The 18,517-nt window shown below is 61.3% G+C and overlaps 3 protein-coding genes across 6 annotated transcripts; 2 read left to right on the top strand and 1 right to left on the bottom strand.

Moving 5' to 3' along the window:
• Positions 1–75: 75 nt before the first annotated feature.
• On the bottom strand, positions 76–5,495 carry ZNF628 (zinc finger protein 628). 4 transcript variants are annotated; one of them, XM_055145096.1, is made up of 3 exons: positions 5,262–5,412; positions 3,519–3,647; positions 76–3,209 (listed from the first exon to the last, which is right to left on the bottom strand). In XM_055145096.1, the coding sequence occupies exon 3, from the start codon at positions 3,202–3,204 to the stop codon at positions 136–138; it is 3,069 nt and encodes a 1,022-aa protein (XP_055001071.1). In that variant the 5' UTR covers positions 3,205–3,209; positions 3,519–3,647; positions 5,262–5,412; the 3' UTR covers positions 76–135. The 4 variants fall into 4 exon arrangements, with proteins under 4 accessions (XP_055001071.1, XP_055001069.1, XP_004616995.2 ...); XM_055145094.1 differs by lacking the exon at positions 3,519–3,647 and having other exon boundaries at positions 5,262–5,495; XM_004616938.2 differs by lacking the exon at positions 5,262–5,412 and having other exon boundaries at positions 3,525–5,228.
• Positions 5,496–10,811: 5,316 nt separating this feature from the next.
• Positions 10,812–13,614, top strand: C8H19orf85 (chromosome 8 C19orf85 homolog). The gene is made up of 3 exons (XM_055146487.1): positions 10,812–10,984; positions 12,911–13,205; positions 13,564–13,614. The coding sequence occupies exons 1-3, from the start codon at positions 10,812–10,814 to the stop codon at positions 13,612–13,614; spliced, it is 519 nt and encodes a 172-aa protein (XP_055002462.1).
• A 461-nt stretch (positions 13,615–14,075) lies between these two features.
• On the top strand, positions 14,076–18,465 carry ISOC2 (isochorismatase domain containing 2). The gene is made up of 6 exons (XM_004617010.2): positions 14,076–14,193; positions 15,940–16,077; positions 16,356–16,565; positions 16,656–16,726; positions 16,798–16,915; positions 18,145–18,465. The coding sequence occupies exons 2-6, from the start codon at positions 15,943–15,945 to the stop codon at positions 18,223–18,225; spliced, it is 615 nt and encodes a 204-aa protein (XP_004617067.2). The 5' UTR covers positions 14,076–14,193; positions 15,940–15,942; the 3' UTR covers positions 18,226–18,465.
• The last annotated feature ends 52 nt before the right edge of the window (positions 18,466–18,517 follow it).

The raw sequence follows: 18,517 nt of genomic DNA, 5'->3' as shown, positions 1-18,517 counted from the left end.
AAGACTTGGGGCTCCTGACCAGCCCAGACCCTGCCCTGTCCCCTGGTCCCCGCCAAGAAAAAAAAAAAGAGCACAGAGGAGTTCCGGTCTTTATTAGCAAGCCCAGCTCCCTGGCGAGTTTCTGGGGGATCCCACTCAAAATGTGTGCACGAGCTGCACAGTGGGCACAGTCTGGACGATCTGGATCGAGGGGAGCCCTTGTGGGGTGATGGCCCCGGGCGCAGCTCCAGCTGGAACCACATGCACCATCTGTGGGACAGAGGCAGCGGGGATGCCCATGGGTGTGGTGGCAGCTGCGGAGCCCGGTGGTGGCGGGGCCAGGAGCTGCAGAGTGGTCGTGCCTCCCCCAACACCACCGCTGTCCAGCAGCTCAGTGGTCGCAGCACTGCGGATGATGAGCAGTTTTTGTCCCTGAGGGCTTGGGGCCGGTGGCTCGACCAGCCCAGAGGAGAGGGTCTCCACTTCCTGCACACAGAGCTGGGTCTGCTCGCCATCAGCCCCGCTTAGCACCAGGACGCTCTGCAGGCCGTCATCGGTCTGCAGCGTCTCAAAGAGCACATCCTGCACCACGCCTGCACTAGCCTCTGCATCACCTGCCTCCCCGGGGCCTGCACTCGCCAGCAACTCCTCAGCCGCCCCACTCTGAACCACCAGCAGGTTGGGGGCCTCAGTGGCGACAGCTCCCCCAGGGTTAGAGAGCTGGCCTGCCACCGGCTGCAGCTGGACCGTGGTCACCTCTGGGGCAGGCTGCAGCTGGACCGTGGTCACCTCCGGGGCCGACTGCAGTTGGACCGTGGTCACTTCTGGGGCGGCCCGGAGGGGCTGTAGCTGGACCCCACTCACTTCTTGGGGCCCTGGCTCCCCACACCCCACGTTTTGCAGAACAATGAGGCTCGGCCCAGCCCCAAAGGTGCCAGAGTTACCCCCACCCTGCATACCCAACCCTCCAGGCCCGGGCAGCCAGACCACTCCAGCGCCCTGGCCCGCCTTCCCCACTGTCCTCGAGCCCTGCCCAGAATGGCTGCCCCCTCCACTGGGGCTGGAGGGCAGCAGGATGAGTTTGGATGGGAGGGGCGGGGGCGGGGGCGGGGGAGCGGGGGGTTGGACGCTACTGGGGATAAGCTGGAGGCCCTGGGCCGTTTGTACCAGAAGAAACGTCTGAGAATTGGGGGCTGAGGCACCTGCAGGTGGCGCCTGGGCCGCACCCCCTGACATCTCCAGGGAGAGAGTGGCCTGCAGGTGTGGGAGGATGTGCACATCTTGGGTGGCGGCTGGAGCTGGAGCCGGAGCCGCAGCCAACAGGGCTGGGGTCGGGGAGCCGCTGACAGCTGGGGTGCCGACTGGCGCGTGTGTCCGCAGGTGCCGCTGCAGGTAGGCGGCCATTACAAAGCTCCGACCGCACATGGGACAGGTGAAGGGGCGCTCAGCGGAGTGCGTGCGCTGGTGCAGCAGCAAGTTGGAGGAGTGTGTGAAGGTCTTGGGGCACAGTGGGCAGCGGAAGGGCCGCTCACCTGTGTGCACGCGCTGGTGCTGCCGCAGGTTGGATGTCTGTGCAAAGCTCTTGCCACACACGCTGCACGAGTGCGGCCGCTCGCCCGTGTGCACGTGCCGGTGGCGCCGCAGGCACGACGTGTTGCGAAAGGCCTTCCCACACTCACTGCAGGCATAGGGGCGCTCCCCAGAGTGCAGCCGCAGGTGGTACTGGTAGTGGGACGACCACTTGAAAGTGAGGCCGCACTGACTGCAGGCGAAGGCGCGCAGGCCGGTGTGCACACGCTGGTGGATGGCGAGCAGGGACGAGCGCTTGAAGGCCTTGCCGCACTCGCCGCACTGGTAGGGCCGCTCGCCCGTGTGGTCTCTCAGGTGGTAACGCAGCCCCGAGGAGCCCTTGAAGGCTTTGCCACATTCAGTGCACTGGTAGGGCCGCTCAGTGGTGGGCGGCGTCGGGGCTGGGGCACTGGGCACAGCAGGCGCCAGGGGCTCCTGGGGGCAGGTGACCTCGGCGGCCTCGGCCTGGGGAGGTGGGCGCCCGGCCGCTGCCTCCTCCACGTGGCACTGCTGGTGCGCCAGGAGGCTGGCCAGCTGCGGGAAGGCGCCGTCACAACTGCCGCAGCGGAACGCTTGCCCGCTGGCAGCACCGTGACTGTGCTGGTGGCGGGAGAGTCCAGCCACTGTCCGGAAGGATTTCCCACAGGGGAGGCAAGCGAAGCCCGGGGCGGCAGGGGCGGGCGCGGGCGCGGGTGGGGACAGAGCAGGCAGCTGGGTGGGCACGGGCATGGGCTCGGGTCCAGGGCAGGGCTGGTGCTCCAGAAGCAGATCCTCGCTGCCGAAGCCCAGCTCGCAGCCCTCGCAGCGGTACACCAGCTCCACCGTGGTCTCGGCCGCCGCCAGGAAGAGCTCAGGTACCACGGGTGGGGGCGCGGGCGGGGGCGCAGGCGGGCTGTGAGGCTGCGGCACGAAGGTGTCCACAGAGTCTGCACCTGGCTCGCTGGGTTGCGGGAGTGTCGGGGCGGCGGGGACAGCAGCGGGGGCAGGCGTGGAACCGTGCGTGCGCTGGTGCAGCAGCAGGTTGGAGGAGTGCGTGAAGGTCTTAGGGCACAGCGGGCAGCGGAAGGGCCGCTCGCCCGTGTGTACACGCTGGTGCTGCCGCAGGTTGGTGCTCTGGGTGAAGCTCTTCCCGCACACGCCGCAGGCATAGGGCCGCTCACCAGTGTGCACATGCCGGTGGCGCCGCAGGCTGGATGAGTTCTTGAAGGCCTTGGGGCAGTCCGGGCACGGGTAGGGCCGCTCGCCTGTGTGCTGCCGCAGGTGGTACTGGTAGTGCGAGGACCACTTGAAGGCCAGGCCGCACTGGCCGCAGGTGAAGGCTCGAAGGCCGGTGTGTACGCTTCGGTGGATCTGCAGGAGGGACGAGCGCTTGAACGCCTTGGGGCAGTCAGGGCACTGGTAGGGCCGCTCTCCCGTGTGGCCCCGCTGGTGGTAGAGCAGGGCCGAGGAGCCCTTGAAGGCCTTGGGGCAGTCGGGGCATTTGTACGGTCGCTCGCCCGTGTGAGTGCGCTGGTGGTGCAGGAGGCGAGACGACCACCGGAACGACTTGCCGCACTCTCCGCACTCGTACTGGGCAGTAGGCGCCGTGGGGCCCGGCTTCTCCCCAGCCCCTTCCGCGGTGGAGGCGGGAACCATGTCCGTGTGAGAGCCAACCATCACACCTGGGGAGGGGAGGAGTCCGAGTCAGGGGGCGGGCCAGCCCCACTCCAGCCCGCCTGCTGGCCCTTTAAATAGGCCCCGCCCCACAGGCCCCGCCCCCTGCCTATTGCTCCCTTAGCTTAAGGGTCTGTAGAGGTCCAGTTTTGCCCTGGATGCCAGACTTGGGCAGTGAAACACTCCGGCCAGCTGGGGCAGCATGCAATCTAGGAGGCTGGCAGCTCTCAGGTGAGAAGGTAGCCTGGGCTTTAAGGCTCAGAGCACTGTAGAGCTGGCACCCACTTGGTACCCCAACCCAAACTTCCCAGATCTACCCTTGCCTCCAGGTCTACCACGCGGATCCTGGCCCTCAGCTTGAGTGGAAGTGCTGAGCCTCAGCTTCCCTTTGAAGCGGTGCCTCTTCCAGTAGCGGGAGGGGAGGTGAGGGACCACACGTTCAGTTCCTGCAGTAATTTAGGGGCGTGGCTGAAGGCAGGCATGGGGTTCCACATTCACGGCCCAGTAGGTTCCGATCAGGCCAGGCTGATTGTCCACTATAGTATGCCTCCAGCAACCCAGCCAGAAAAAGGGCGCAGCTCTCCTCTGGAAAGGGGTGACAGCGCAGCTCCATCCTGCCCCGCAATGGGCCCTCCTGAAACCTCAGCCCCACGGGACTGGCTGTCCTCTGCTCACTTGGTACCCCTTCTCAGTGTGGGGTGCTGGGAGCCCTGGAACTTCCTTGAGCACAGGTCCACACCTGAGGCCAGAGACCTGTGCCTAGTCTCTGCTCCTGGGCCCTAAGACCCCTCGACATGCGCAAAGCCCAAGTCCAGAGTTTCTGCCCCCAACCCTACCAGCAATCACCTCCACCTCACCAAGGAATTTGAAGCATCCTAGAGAAGCCTCAGGCAGCCTCTCTGCCTCCCTCCTGAGACCACCTAGTCAGCCACGCCCTTACCAGCACCAACATTCCCAACTGGAAGACCACCAGGCCTGAGGGCCAATTCTGCCCGCCCCGCAGCGAAACAGGGTCCTGACCCTTTCCTCACACCCCAGTGAAACCTGCTGAAGGCTCTACAGCTTCTTCCATAGGAAGGACAACTGGGGTGCCGAGGGGTGAGCGCCAGACTTTAGACTCCCTACAACCCCTCCCTTCCCTGCCAGGTCCACCTAGCCCCCTCTTCCCCTCCAAATCTTCCCTAACACACCCCCCTCCCACCTCCAGTGGCCTTAATCCCCACCCTGCATCTCTGCCTTTCTCCCTCCGCAGAACTGACCACCTTCTAGCCTGCTCGGACATCAAGGCTTCCCACCCTCAGTACCGGGGTGATTGGTTGGGGTCCCGAACCACTTTGCAGGGGGCTGTCCGGGTACCAGCGGGTGTTCAGCAGCAACGCTGGCATCCCCGCCCACTACGTGCCCAGGGCACCGGTTCACTGTTGCAGCCCTGCGCCCAGGAAGAAAGCGCAGTGGGCGCACTCCGCAGAAGCGTTCTGAATACGCAGACCGAACCCCCCCTTCAGACTGGCAGCAAAATTTCCCTTTAAAACGTGAGCGTCCCTTTTAAAACGCAAGTAAGTCCTTTTAAGAGACTACTTATAGCGCGGGGCCACACGTGCCTGGAATGTGGGATCAGAGCCCGGCCCCCTCGCATCCCAGAAAGGACACGTCCCCTTTCCAAAGACCGACCACACCCCATCCTCAGGCCGCACTTCCCTTTAAGAGGGTCTCACTGCACGTCCCTCTCCACCTTAAACTAGTGGCCGAGCTTAAACTAGACGCTGCTATCCGGCCATCAGGACTCAGGAGCTTCCCCCTCCACTGTCGGGACTCGGTCATCAGCCTTAGGAAACTAGCAGCGAGGCGGGCATGCGGGCAGGTCCCGGGAAACGCAACCTGCCCCGCCCCTCGAAAAAACAGGCTCTGGCCCCTTAAGAGGGAGGAGCCGGCCCAGCGGACAGAAATCGGCGGAGCAGTAGTCACCTTCCCTTTAAGGAGCCCCTTCCGGTTCCGCGCTCGCCGTTTTCCCAACGTCTCCGCCCTCCGGTCCCTCCCCCTCCCCCACCCTCCGGTCTCACCTGCGGCCCGGACAGGGGGAGCGAGCACGGGAAACCCAGGGCCTCCCGCGGGGGCCGACGGGAAGGCGGGGCCCGGCAGTTGCGGGGCGGGAGTGGGGGCCGGGCGGGGGGCGGGGGCGCGCTCCCCTCCCCACGGCCCCCGGCGCGCGGCACCCAACCTTTACCGGCGGCCTCTCGCGCACACAAACCCCGACGTCGCCGTGACACGTCATGACGCCACGTGCGCCGAGTTCCCGCCCTCGACGCTTCCCGTTGGCCGCCACACTCGCTGATCCCGGTCGCGCGGGGCATGCTGGGCGTTGTAGTCTTTGGCCTCTTGCGGACAGGTCAGCCGGTGTGGGGTTCTATAAAACAACCTGTACGTTCCTCTTTGTCGGTATCGATTGCTTCTGCGCGACCTAACCATCTCCAGTGTTGGTTCCCAGTACAGTTCGCCTACCAGGAGGTCTGGTCACCCCCAGTTCAGGCCAGAGGATGTCCATTCCCGCCTTGGCGAATCTGAGGCATGCAGTGCTTCCACCCCACTTCCCACGTTCTCAGACTTCCTGGGTGTCCACTCTGCGTCCCTGCATGTGTGGTTGTCGGAACCCTGGTCCCCGTGGGGATCTGGAATGGGCAGCTGAGGAAGAGCAGAGAAGGATGGAGAAGGAGTTTGGCTAAAGGGCTGTTCTTCCAGAGCACCCCGAAGACCTCCGGGCGACCCGACATCTGCTGATGGAGGGAGGAGCCCACACTGGCTGAGTGTAGATGCGGACTAGGTACCACCGCACCACTCCTCTGAGGTCTATCATTGGGGTCTCTCTGATGGTGAAAGGTTCCCCCAGAGCATCTGGAGCTCTTGCACCCCCCCTTCCTCCAAGCACTAGGGCCAAGATGGGTGAAAAGGAGTCTGCACGTCTATTTTCCCTGGCTTCTGGTCCCTTAGGAACCAGAAAATAAGCAAAGGGTTTAGGGGGTGGGCGTGTACAGCCCACATTCTTGGTCCTGGTAATATGGCCACATGGGTGGGCAAGGGAACTCAGCCCTGGTGCCAGGCACAGGCCTCCGTGGACTCTAGGTTTCCTGTGTGTCCTTTCCAGCATGTGACCAGCAAGCTGGAGGTGCAGGAGCCAAAACAGAAAGCTATGATGACAGCCATCAGAGAGGCCTGCTAGCTGTGTGCCTGGACCCCCAGTCCACTCCGATCCTGCCTCAGTGACTGGTGCCAGAGTCATGGAGGTGGAAGGGAGCCAGTGAGTCACAAATGACCCTGCTGTGCCTTGTGCTCTGAGAGAAAGTAAGGAGGCTTGGGTCCTGTACCCAGCACTGGATACAGCTGGCCAGGGCACCAGAACTGCAGATGTGTAGGTGCACAGCCTCTGGGCACAGGCCTTCTTTCTGATTGACACCAACCCAGCCCAGGAGTATTTGAAGGGAACCAAGTGCCCTATATGAGATCAGCAGCTCTTATTAACCGGATGATGCACTTTTTTCAGTGGGGGGAGGGTGGAGTGGGTGGTCAAGGCCCACCCAATCCTTCCCAGGAACCTAATATGCAGTCACCTTAGTCCTACCCCCCTGAACTTGGTGTTCCTCTCCAATGACCCCATCCCAATGCTATCTGCCCTTCCTGATTGCGAGGGAAACCAGAGCAAACGTCCTGGAGGAAGCAGACCATAATTCCCCATCTGTGTGGAGAAGACGGACCCATTTGAAATCCAGAAGTATGGATAAGTACATGCCACCTCCCTCCCGAGTGGCCTGTTTCCTCTGTAATTCCGGGGGGTGATACCCCTTCTCTGGAGAATGAGGCCAGTGTGCAGGGGTTGGGCCGGTTCAATCACGGCTTCTCAGTGTGTGGTTCAAAGTCCACCAAAAGGAAACACAGTGGTTGCTTCTGTGTCCCTTGGCTCAGTGCGGCCTCCCCAGAGCTTGGTCAAGCCTCGTCTCTGACACACGCATCCTGGAGGCCAGGGCACCTGACAAGCATCTCAGTCTCTAGACTGGGGGCCCACAGAAATGAGAGGGTGCAGGAGGGCTGGGCTTGCGGGTCAGACTGAGAGGAGGGCAGGGAGAACCCTGACCTGAGCTCCATCCTGAGCACCCACACAGTCCACAAAGCTCCACCAGAAGTGATCCCTGGCCCTGAGCCAGGACTGAGCCCGGAACACAGCCAAAACCAAACACCAAAATGAAACAAAACAAAATGAGTGTCTTGATCCTGAACCAAGGACTAGGACATGCTGAGGCTTCCAGGGGTGGAATAGGAGGGCCCCGACAGGAGGCAGAATTCTGCGTGCATGTGCTCCCCTGAAGGGTCTCTGAAGACAAAATCTTCACGACAGGTCTGGTTCCCCTCTCGTAAATCAGGGCCGGGAAGGGCTCTGTGCAGAGGCACAGGAAGGTGGGCAAGGGCGGACGCAGCAGGGCCTGGGGCTCATCCTTCTCATACCTCTTCTTCCTCCCAGGGGCCTCCCCAGTCAGAAACAAAGAGGGTCAGTTGCCCTCAGCTTGAAATAATCCAGATGCCAATGTAACTGTCTTGGGGGGCCTGTGGAGAGCGATGATGGGTGGCAGAGGAGATGGGGCCAGAGTGATGAAGCAGGCTTAAGGCACTTGCCTTGCACATGGCTGAATTCAATCCTGGGCATTTATCTGGTTCCCTGAGCCCCTCTAGGAGTGATCCCTGAGTGCAGTCAGGCGTCAGCCCTGAGCACTGCCAGGAGTGACCCTAAACAAATGAAAATGAATAGAGATTACTAAGAAGGAGATTCTGTCGCCAGAGGGTACATTGTATAGAGGACAGAAGTTGATTATGTAACACATGACAGCAGAGGGGGAAACTCTTCAGCCCACAGTCCCTTTCTGTAAGAAATACTCACTGAGCACTCCCGGAAATCTGTCTTCTCTACATGAACAAGCAGAAAGTGCCACCCCCTATGTTCTGGGCCCCCCCGCCCCCAGTATCACCCTGTGGGAAGCACTGAGGCAGACATCCTTCTTGGAGTGCCAGTACAGAACCAGCACAGGCACTAAGGCCTTAGTCCTGCATGCAGCTGACCCTGGCTCCATCCCAGGCAGAGCCAAGTTGAGTGTGGTCCAACCTCCTTACCCCACAGAACCCGACATTACCCATCAGTTCTGCTTCTATGGAGAATCCTGATGAACAAGATTTCCTGGGTGGGCCTGTTCTAATTAGGTGACCCATGTCCAGATGTACGGAGCTGAGCCATTTGCCCAGGAGACTCTAGCCACCCTGGGTTCTGCAGATGTAAACAAACAAACTAGGAAGGCCTGACTCAGCGGGTCCATGGCCAGGCCAGGCCTCAGAGAAGCACCCTGGCTGGCCCTGAGAACTGCCTCCTGCCCCAGAGTGGCGGAACATGGCCACTGAGGCCGGGGTGTCCTTCTGAAGCTGCGGGAAAGTGGCCTGGGCTGGGGGATACCCACCCTGTTCTAGAGAGCACATCACAGCTGGGGCAATCCCCACAGTCACGGCAACTACCTCTGCAAAGCTCCATCTCCGTGCACACACGCCGTGAGGGACTCCGACATGTCTCTTCAGGAGAAGTGGGGCAGGGCAGCCACTCTGAGCTCTGTTCGGGACCTAGGTGACACTGTGGCAATTTAGGGAGGTCCTGGGAGGGTAAGAGGTGGACTGGCCCATCTGGATCTCCATGCCCCCTCAGATGGGAGCAGATTGAAGGTGGGTCCATGTACCCCAAAGACAGGTGGCCGCAGAAGCAGTTTGGAGCCAAGTGCAGAGGTTCAGGCACCACCTCTGCCCTGTACCCTCGGGGGCTCAGCGTACGTGTCCTCCCAAGCCCTGTATCTGACTCCAGAGCCAGCTTCCCCTCACTCGCCCCAGTCAGCCTCCTTCTGCCCCAGCCCTTTGCCCTCCCGCACCCTCTGCTGGGATGATCCTAGCTGCCATCTCTTCCATCCAGGCGGCGGGACCATAGTCACCACCGTCCCTTCAGGAGCAGCATCCCTCCCCCACCGTGCAGAACTTCCCCAGCGTGGGGCGTGGTTTGGGTGGATCCTCAGAGCCTGCCCCCGACCCCTGCACTGTGAGGATGGCCATGGGGGAAGGCCTGTGAACTACCCCTAACCTGCCCACATGGGCGTTCCTGTGCGGGTGTGGGCGCTCTGCCTGTCTTAGTGGGGAGAAGGGGAGCAGGGACCCCAGATCCGCGTGCCTGTGTCCCTCTGGGGCTGCAGCCCAGAACGCGGGCGCCCCCTGGTGGAGCAGCCGCCGGCCAGAACCTGCCCAGCAAGGGCGGGGTATATGCGGCCTGGCCAGTCCTTGGTCCAGGAGCTGTGAGGACAGTCAGGCCCAGCCAAGCTGCAGGGGTCCCTGTCTTCTTGGCCAGAGCCCTGACCTCCTGCTGGGTCTCTGCCCTCAGCTGAGTGACTCTGGACTCTGTTGGGCCGGTAAGCTTCTGAGCCATGCCCCACACCAAACACACACACACACACACACACACACACACACACACACACACACGTACACAAATATGCACCCATGCACTTATGTGCATATATGCACACCTGACCACACACAAACACATTTGTACACATCTATGCATGTATGCATATAAAGCACACATACCCACACACATACAAACATGCACTTATGTGCATGCATATGCACACATGTGCACACACATACATGCAGATGCACGCACAGACAGGCACACAAGCACTCATACACACAAACGTGGCTATGGCCGGCCAAGGCCAAGACAGAAACAGAGGGAAGCACCCAATCTGGGTGACACACACAACCTCCACGAAAGGGGAGGGGGGAGGGGGAGCCCAGAGGAGCTGGAGACAATCTGGAGACAACAGGAAAAAAAGGGAGGACAGGACCTGGAGAGGCTCCTGTCACTACCCAGCAGGAGTGACTGACACCACACGTACCATTTCCACCTGCTGCCACCAGGCCTGGTCCCCCTTCTTGGCTTATCTTCCACCTGAGCCACCCTGCACCCAGCTGTGTCCTCGGCTTCCCCTGCCACTGCTAGAGCACAGGACTCAGAGTGTTGGGGCGACACCCTTAACCGATCCTCCTGGAGGCTGGCCAACACCTCTCGGAGCCTCTGTTTCCCCTAGATGCTCACTGGGCAGAAACACAGCAGTCTGGAAGCGAGGGGGCGGTGGGGGCTCTGCTCCAGCCCCTCCAATTACTGGCTCTCCAAGCTAATCGCTGCAGTTGACTTCAGCCTCAGCCTCGCTTCCCTAATTGGCCTTTGTCTCCTAATTGGCTATCTCCAGGCGCTTTTCTCTGCACCCCACACCTGGGCCCCTGACCCATCTCCCAGACCCAACAATCTGCTAATTAGGCAGGAGGGGGGGCACAGAAAGCCCCTGGCTCCCACCCGCTTCCTATATTAGGCCACCCTCCGTGCTCTGATCCTCAGCAGGGGACCAGCCTGGCCCTACACCCCATCCTGCAGCACCCTCCCGTCCCAGCCCCAAAAGGGGGCCTCTGCTCCCCTTCCTCCACCTAGACTTGGCTGTCCCTCTGGGCTCCCAGAAATATCTCAGCGGCTCCAGAGCACTGCAGCCATGCACCCAGGGTTCCCGGCAGCACCTGGAGTCCCAGAGCCCAGCCCCCGTGAGCTATGCACCTTCGTGAGTGGGGCAGCTGCCCGTGTACTCCGAGTGCTGCAGCCCCGGAAGTCCCGGCCCCCCAAGAGGAGGCTCAACCATCGGCGCTTTCTGCACAACCAGATCTGCAGGTGAGGGGCTGTGGAGGCGCGGGGTTCCGGGACACCCGTGCCATGAGAGCGAGTTTGGTGGAGTCAGGCGGTGGGTGCGAGCTTGCGGAGTTGCCAGTTGTCAGCGGCAGATACCACACTCTCGGTGCTAGTGCCAACCGTGCTAACTCACCCTTGCACAGTCTTATGGGCACAGACTGTGGCACCCCATCCCCGTGTTCTGACCACGAGTGTGACTTGTGTTCCTTACCGGAATTTTCTGATGTTGGGGTGCCATTACATCTTGAGAAGCTCTCCCTGAGAGGGGAGGTATGAGAAGATTGGGGGGTGTAAGGGTACAGAGGTTGGGGCTGAAGGGGCTTCACATACAAAAGTGCCGGGGCAAGGACTAGGGCCGTGTTGGAGGCCCCCACCGGGAAAGCACAGTCACAGGAGAGATCAAAGAGAGGAGACCAGGGCTGGAGTGACAGTGCTTGGGGAAAGCACTTGCCTCGCAAGCGCTGACACGGGTTCAACCTGGACATACCAGATCATCCCTTGAGCACTGCCAGGAGTGATTCCTGAGTGCAGAGCCAGGAGTAACCCCTGAGGTTACTCCTCACTGAAGGATGTGGCCCAAAAGAAAAAAAAAAGAGCAGGGCGACAGATGCCAATCCCCGTCCACCTGGCAGTGTGCCAGCACAGCACACCCAGGGGTGGGTCACCCAAGATAACCAGTGGGCGCAGAGCAAGTGTAGGGACCTGCAAGAGGCCAAGTACTGTGCTGCGGGGTTGAGGGTGAGGGCTGGGATAGGGCGGGCATGACAGAGATTTGAGAGGCAGGGCAGGAGGGGCCCCTTGTCTCACTTCCCAGACATCCCCACTGTGCTGGCTGCGCTGACCCCAGCAGTCCCAGCAGCTCCAGCCCCACTGGCCCTCATCTTCCCTCTGGCTTCCTGCCCACATCCCCCATCGAGCATATGCGTTTGGGCAAGAAGTTGCAAAAGCCAGCAAATTCCGAGTGGTCCCATGAATGGCTGCCCGCGTCCTGAGTAATCATGTGGGATGTGCAGGTCCCCAGACCTATTCAAGATCTGGCCACCAAGCAGACAGACATGTTTTGTTTTTTTTTTTTGGGGGGGGTGCCCACATCCAGCAATGCCTAGGGCTTACTCCTGGTTCTGCATTCAGTAGTTACTCCTGGCAGTGCTCATATGGGATGCCAGAGATCAATCGGGGTTGTCGCATGCAAGGCAAATGCCCTCCCTGCTGTACTATCACTCCAGCCCTGTACTAACCACTTTATTTTTTTATTATTATTTTTAATTTTTTTTCTTTTTGGGTCACATCCGGTGATGCACAGGGGTTACTCCTGGCTCTGCACTCAGGAATTACCCCTGGCGGTGCTCAGGGGACCATATGGGATGCTGGGAATCAAACCCGGGTTGGCCGCGTGCAAGGCAAACGCCCTACCCGCCATGCTATCACTCCAGCCCCCTGTACTAACTACTTTAAAGTGTATGATCCAGGGGCCAGAGAAATAGTACAGCGGGCATGGCACTTGCCTTGCATGAGGACACCCCCAGATTGATGCAATGCCAGATGTGACTCAAAATACAAAAAAAAAAAAAAACTACAACTAAAGTGTATGATCCATTGGCTGGAGAGAGAGTGCAGGGGTTAAGGCAAGTGCCTGGCAAGGAGGGCCATGGACTCAATCCCCAGCACTGCAAGGTCTCCTGAGCACTGCTAGGAGTATCCCTGAGCACTGAGGCCTGGAGTAGCCTTGAGCATGGTAGGGTATGGCCCAAAAACCAAAACCAAAAATCAGGAAGAAAACCCGAATTGTGGACCTGGAGAAAAAACGACCAGGTGGGACAGACAGACTCGCAGGGGCAGGGAAGCCCGAGACAGAGACAGGCAGGAGAGAGCCTTTGGCGGGCCTCGCTAATTCCCATCTCTCTGCAGGCAGTTTGCCAGGATTGAGGCTGCCACCCAGCACCTGGCCAGGTCCATCCTGTCCCAGGAAGCACCCACCTGCAGACCACCACCACCTCCGCCACCACCACCATCCCTCTTCCTTGGGGTGGCTTGTGCTGTGGCCCCCCTGGAAGAGGCTCCGGTGGGTCCTGGCCTGAGCCTTGATGCCCTGGATGCCACCGCCACCCTGGACCTCTTTGAGGACATCACACTCACCCTGCAGAGTCCCTGGATGCCCTCGGACCCCTCCCGCCCTGCACTGGAACAGCCAGACCTGGGGCAGGTCGGAGCTCCTGCTCCAGGGCACCTGGGGAGAGGGAATGAGTTCTTAGAGCGTGGCTGTGCCTGGGGGTGCGGATGGGGTGAGTCCTGCGCCTGCGATTCTCAGGGACTCCCAAACACTTGCTGGGGGACTTGTTCCCCATGACATGGCAAGCTGGGCTCCACTGAAGACCAACCAGAGATCTCCCCAGGAGCTGTCTGTCCCCATCTCCTCAAAGAAGCCTCTGGGAAAATAAAAGGAACCCAGAGACCCACTCCAAGCCCCGACACCTCTACTCCTTCATCTAGGCCTCCAGCCCCATGCCCCGGGCTCCAGTTCCCTAATCTGGGCCCTGAGGTCTGGCCCCGCATTTCCCAAGGCGGACCAGCGCCTTCGGAGCTGGGATGCAGCCGCTGAGGGTTCGCGGTGAATAAACCAGACCAGAGTTCTGTCCGCTTGCGCTCACATTCCCGGTGGGGAGGACGGGGCGCGGGTGCTGCCAGAAGCACAATGAAGGCGGGGGTAGTGGGGGTGGGTGTGCTGCTGGGAAGAAAATCAAAGGACCACCTGGTGGGCTTGGACGGCCCGTGACTGACAGGAGGTGAGTGGCTGCGCCAGGTGCGGGGCTAGAGCGGAGGCTGGGTGATGCCCAGGCCCGGCACAGGCCTGGACACGCGCTTCACCATTGCCTCGCTCTCTGATTCTCGTCTCCGGGCCCACTTTCCATTCACCTGCACTCCTGGAGCAAGCGCGCCCGCACCCCACACACGTAGGGGCCCGGCGCCCGCCACTCATCCCCACCGCCGCTCCCTATTGGTCGCTCGCGCCGCCCGCGGGAGGGGGCGAAGAAGTCGCGCTCGCGGATTCGATGGACTGCGGGCGGGGCCGAAACTGGTGAGCGCCGATTGGGCGCCGCAGCCTGGGGGCGGGCGGGCCGGCCGAACTGGGCCAACCGTGGTTCGGGCTCGGCTCGGCCGGGAGCGAGCAACGTGAGTCCAGGCGGAACGAGGTGAGTGTCCGGCAGGTCGCCGGGCCCGGGGCGTGGCGGGATCAGACCTGGCGCCTCCCGGCCGAGACCACTGCTCCGAGACTGCGGGGAGGCCCGACTCGTGCAGCGGTGCCCGCACCTCCTGCAGCACGTCCCCAGCCAGGGCACTGCCCGGGCGGGAGGTCACCCGGCCCCGGGTCCGCGCCCTCGCGGGCCTCTATATTCCCAGCTGGGAGTGGGCTTGACCTCCACTTTGGGAGAAACCCCGGGAGGAAATTGAGTCTGCACCTGGGGATTACAGCGCCAGAAAATCCCTGCTCCGGGTCCCCGAGGCCACCGGACACCACCTGCCCCCGGGCTGTTTCCTGGATCCCAGTCTCCAGCCCAGAAGCTCTGTTGCTTTCACATTCATATGCAAGTTATTTTATCTCCTCAAAACCGGATCCCCCCCACTCAGTCTCTGGGATCCTCCCCCACCGTCTTCCCCAGCCCTGCCCCACATCACACACTATTGAAGGGGACCCAGTGGAAGTGTTTGATAGAAGTGCAGCATATTGGCTTTGGGGGGTGTTGGGGAGAGAAAAATCTCAAAATAGCCCAAATGAGCCCATGTTTGGGTGTCAACATCTGAGTTATGTCACAGGTGGCCCACTTGACCCCGTCACTCTGCCTGGCTAGGGCAGTTGCCCCAAAGTCTTGGGCTGTGCAGGAGGGAATCCAGCTGTCAATGAGACAAAGACCCAGTGTCCTTCACTCTGTCCAGGGCCTGACTCTGCAACCTTGCAGGGCTGGTTCCCTCTGGATGCCAGAAAGGGAGGACAGGGCAGGACACTTTGTCCCCATTGGCACCGTGCTGCTCGCTCCCAGCTGCCGCTCACAGCTCCGGGCTTGCCCTGCTCGCTTCCCCTGCCACCAAGGCCTTGCCTCCTGTGACTAGAACTTGACCCACCAGGTGTTCCAGTGGCACCAGGGTCAGAGGATTCAGAGCCAGAAGCACGAGAAATGTGATCTGGCTTCTGTCTGGGGGATGCCGCTGTCACCTCCCTACCTGGAGCCCAGGGACAGGCACCTGACCCAGCCCTCCACCATTTCCACCCCCGTCCCTATTCACCCCCCTCCTGGAAGTGGGGGTGTAGCTGAGATTGGGACTCAACATCAGTTTGGGATTCCCCCATCATCTGCTGGAGCCTCTTCTCCCCCGCCTGCCTGCACCCACCTGCAGCTCCAGTGGACCCAGGCTCCCAGTATGCCAGTGGCCATCTTGTGCTTATTGTTGAGGCAGGGTTCTTTTGGCTTGGGGTGTTGGGGATCTGAGAGGTGAGACCTAGGGGCCTCACCCACACATGCCAGACTGACACACTCCATTGCCCCAAACCCCCAGGGCTCTGTGACTCGGTTTTCATGTATTCTCCATTGCCCCACCCCTTTGGGCCCTGATCTCTGGAGGAAGCCTAGTGAGTGTGCGGAGACTTGGTCACCCGTAACTTGCATCTGACTTCCTGTTTAGGGGTCGGGGTGCACAAGGAGCTTCCCTGGGCTCTTCTACAGCTGGGAGGGTGCAGGGCTGGCTGCCCTCCCTGGGCCTCAGTTTCTGCATGGCGCTCATAGGCATTGGAGCTGGAGCCTGCAGGGCACAGAATGGAGCTAGGGAGGGATGGAAATGCAGCTACACCACCCTGTCTGTGCAGGAGGAAGGGGGCGAACAAGGGTCCCGGGACAGGCCCCATGTCTGAGCCTGTTCACCTCACTACTCTCCCCACCCTGCAGGACATGGCAGCTGTGAGACCCGGCCTGGGCCGAATCCATCCAGGATCCACAATCCTCTTCCTGTGTGACATGCAGGAGAAATTCCGCGGTGTCGCCTACTTCCCCCAAATTGTCTCTGTGGCTGCCCGCATGCTCAAGGTCCAGCCTCCTCCATCAGCTGGGGCCCACTCCTCCAGCCTCTTCCCTCAAACCAGGGTCCAGTTCCCAGGCCTCCTCCCTCAGACCAAGTCCAGGTTCCCAGCATCTCCCCTGCTCAGACCCAGAATTTACCCAGGCCTTTCTCAGGCCCTGGAGTCAGTTCGGCAGCCCCTGCTCCTTTGTACCCAGGGCTCCCTTCTGCAGCCTCCTCCCTCAGATGCAGGGGTCTGGGCCCCAGTCCCTCTCAGGCTCAGGCCTGTCTCTCCCTACCCCTGCAGGTGGCACGGCTGCTGGAGGTGCCTGCGGTGCTGACGGAGCAGTACCCACAGGGCCTGGGCCCTACGGTCCCCGAGCTCGGGGCAGAGGGCCTGAAGGCTGTGCCCAAGACCTGCTTCAGTATGGTGCCCGCAGTGAGGCAGGAGCTGGACTCCCGGCCCCAGCTGCGCTCAGTCATCCTTTGCGGCATTGAAGCACAGGCTTGCATCCTGGTGAGGCCCCCATGGGCCCCACGCCCAGCCCCCTAGACAGGGACCCCATCCTGCCTGGGTCTCCTTGTGAGTGCCCCGCTCTGTCCCCAGAACACCGCCCTGGACCTCCTGGAGAGGGAGCTGCAGGTGCATGTGGTGGTGGACGCCTGTTCCTCGCGCAGGTGAGGGGGCTCCTGAGGGGCGCCCTTCCCAGGACCGGGGCATCCCTCCGCTAACCACCCCACCCCCACAGCCAGGTGGACCGGCTGGTGGCCATGTCCCGGATGCGCCAGAGCGGGGTCTTCCTCTCTACCAGCGAGGGGCTCATCCTGCAGCTCGTGGGGGATTCCTCCCACCCCCACTTCAAGGAGGTACCAGCCCTACCCACCACCTCCCCTCAAGTTGCTAACTGGCTTGTCAGCACCCACCACCTCCTCCTCGGTGCCAGGGTTGGGGGCTGAGAAAGCCTGGGGCCTATTGGGGGTCTGGTGCAGAGGTCTCCCAAGAGGAGGTGGTTTTATGATATTGATGGTGGTTTGGGTTTAGGGGCCACACCGATGCTGCTCTGGGCTGGCTTCTGTCTCTGCTCAGAGATCACTCCTGGTAGTGATCCCTGAGGGACCTTACAGGGTACTGGAAGTAGAACCCAAGTTTGCCACATCATGCAAGCCAAGCACCCTGCCCACTGTACTGTGACTGTACTGGGTCTTGTACTTGTTTGTGAGTGTTGTGCAGGGGATCACAGGCACCAGGGCTGCCAGGCACAAGCAGCAGACGCTGCTCAACCGCTTTTGCACATATGGGCCAGTAGGAATTTGAACTCAGGCACTTATCTGTCACCACACTGTTCCTTAGCCCATCCCTCCATGCACAGGGGACACCCAATGGCCACCCAGCAGGGACCGCCAACTGCCTCTGGATAATGGGAAGAGCCCTGATATCACAGCCCCCTTCCTCCTGCAGCTCTGTGGAGGAGGTGGGGGTGACATAACAGCAGAGCAGCCTGGGTTCCAGCCCCAGCTGCAAATGGTCTGGAGGTGTGTAGTTGGCCCACTGAGCCTGGGCCAAGGCCACAGGTGGGACAGAACTTGCTTATTTAGGGGCAGCGTGAGCTCATGGAAGGGGGGGCAGCTGGCTCTCCTCATAGATTTGGGGTGTCTGTCTGCCAGTGCACTCTGGAGTGGTGGGGGGGTCAGACCAGATGTGACGGTTTGCAGGGATGCCCTGGGAAAAGGCAGATGAGAGGGACGCAGGTTTCCTGTGGTGTTGTCTCAGAGGCAGGCAGAGAATCCAGGGGCATTGAGGGGCCAGGTGGGGGTTGGACTGAGAAGGTGAGCTCACCTAGGAGGCTCCCCAGGGCTGACTTGGATTCCTCAGGGGTCAGCCAGCAAGGGGGGACACCAGGGTGGCAGGTGATGGGGTGTTAACCTCACCCATCACCTGTGAGAGCACCATAGGGAAAGTTTTGAAAAGAGGAACTAACTGGCCACTTTGGCCAGTGGTTGCTGAGAGGGCAGGGAAGAGGAAAATGGAGCCTTGTCTCTGGCATCAGACCCTTTAACGCGTCCTGATTCCCAGGTACCCGCCCCTTCCTCTACAGATCCAGAAGCTGATCAAGGAGCCCAGCCCCGACAGCGGACTGCTGGGCCTCTTCCAGCATGAGAACCCCCTCTTCCGCTGAACAGCTGAGGGCCTGCCTGCAAGGCGGAGGCGCCCCTGGACCCCGGCACTCCCCCATCCACGGATCCCCAGAGTGGTGCAGTCCGCCGGGAGTGCCGCCCCTCGGGAGGGGGGTGGAGCTCCGCCTTCCCATTGGGCCGTGTCTCCCGGAAATGCAAATAAGATTCTTGGAAGCTGGATGGCGGTTGGCTGCGCGTGCGGGGGGCAGGGCTGAGCTCCGGGTCGCCACACGCGGCGGGGAGGGCGGGGGAGGGCCGGGCCCGGGCGCTGGGACCCTCACTCACAGAATAAAC

The sequence above is a fragment of the Sorex araneus genome, chromosome 8 (assembly GCF_027595985.1).
Source record: "Sorex araneus isolate mSorAra2 chromosome 8, mSorAra2.pri, whole genome shotgun sequence".
In the NCBI taxonomy this organism is placed as follows: domain Eukaryota; kingdom Metazoa; phylum Chordata; class Mammalia; order Eulipotyphla; family Soricidae; genus Sorex; species Sorex araneus.
Note: the sequence above shows the minus strand (reverse complement) of the source record. Positions and strands in the feature narration are given on the sequence as shown.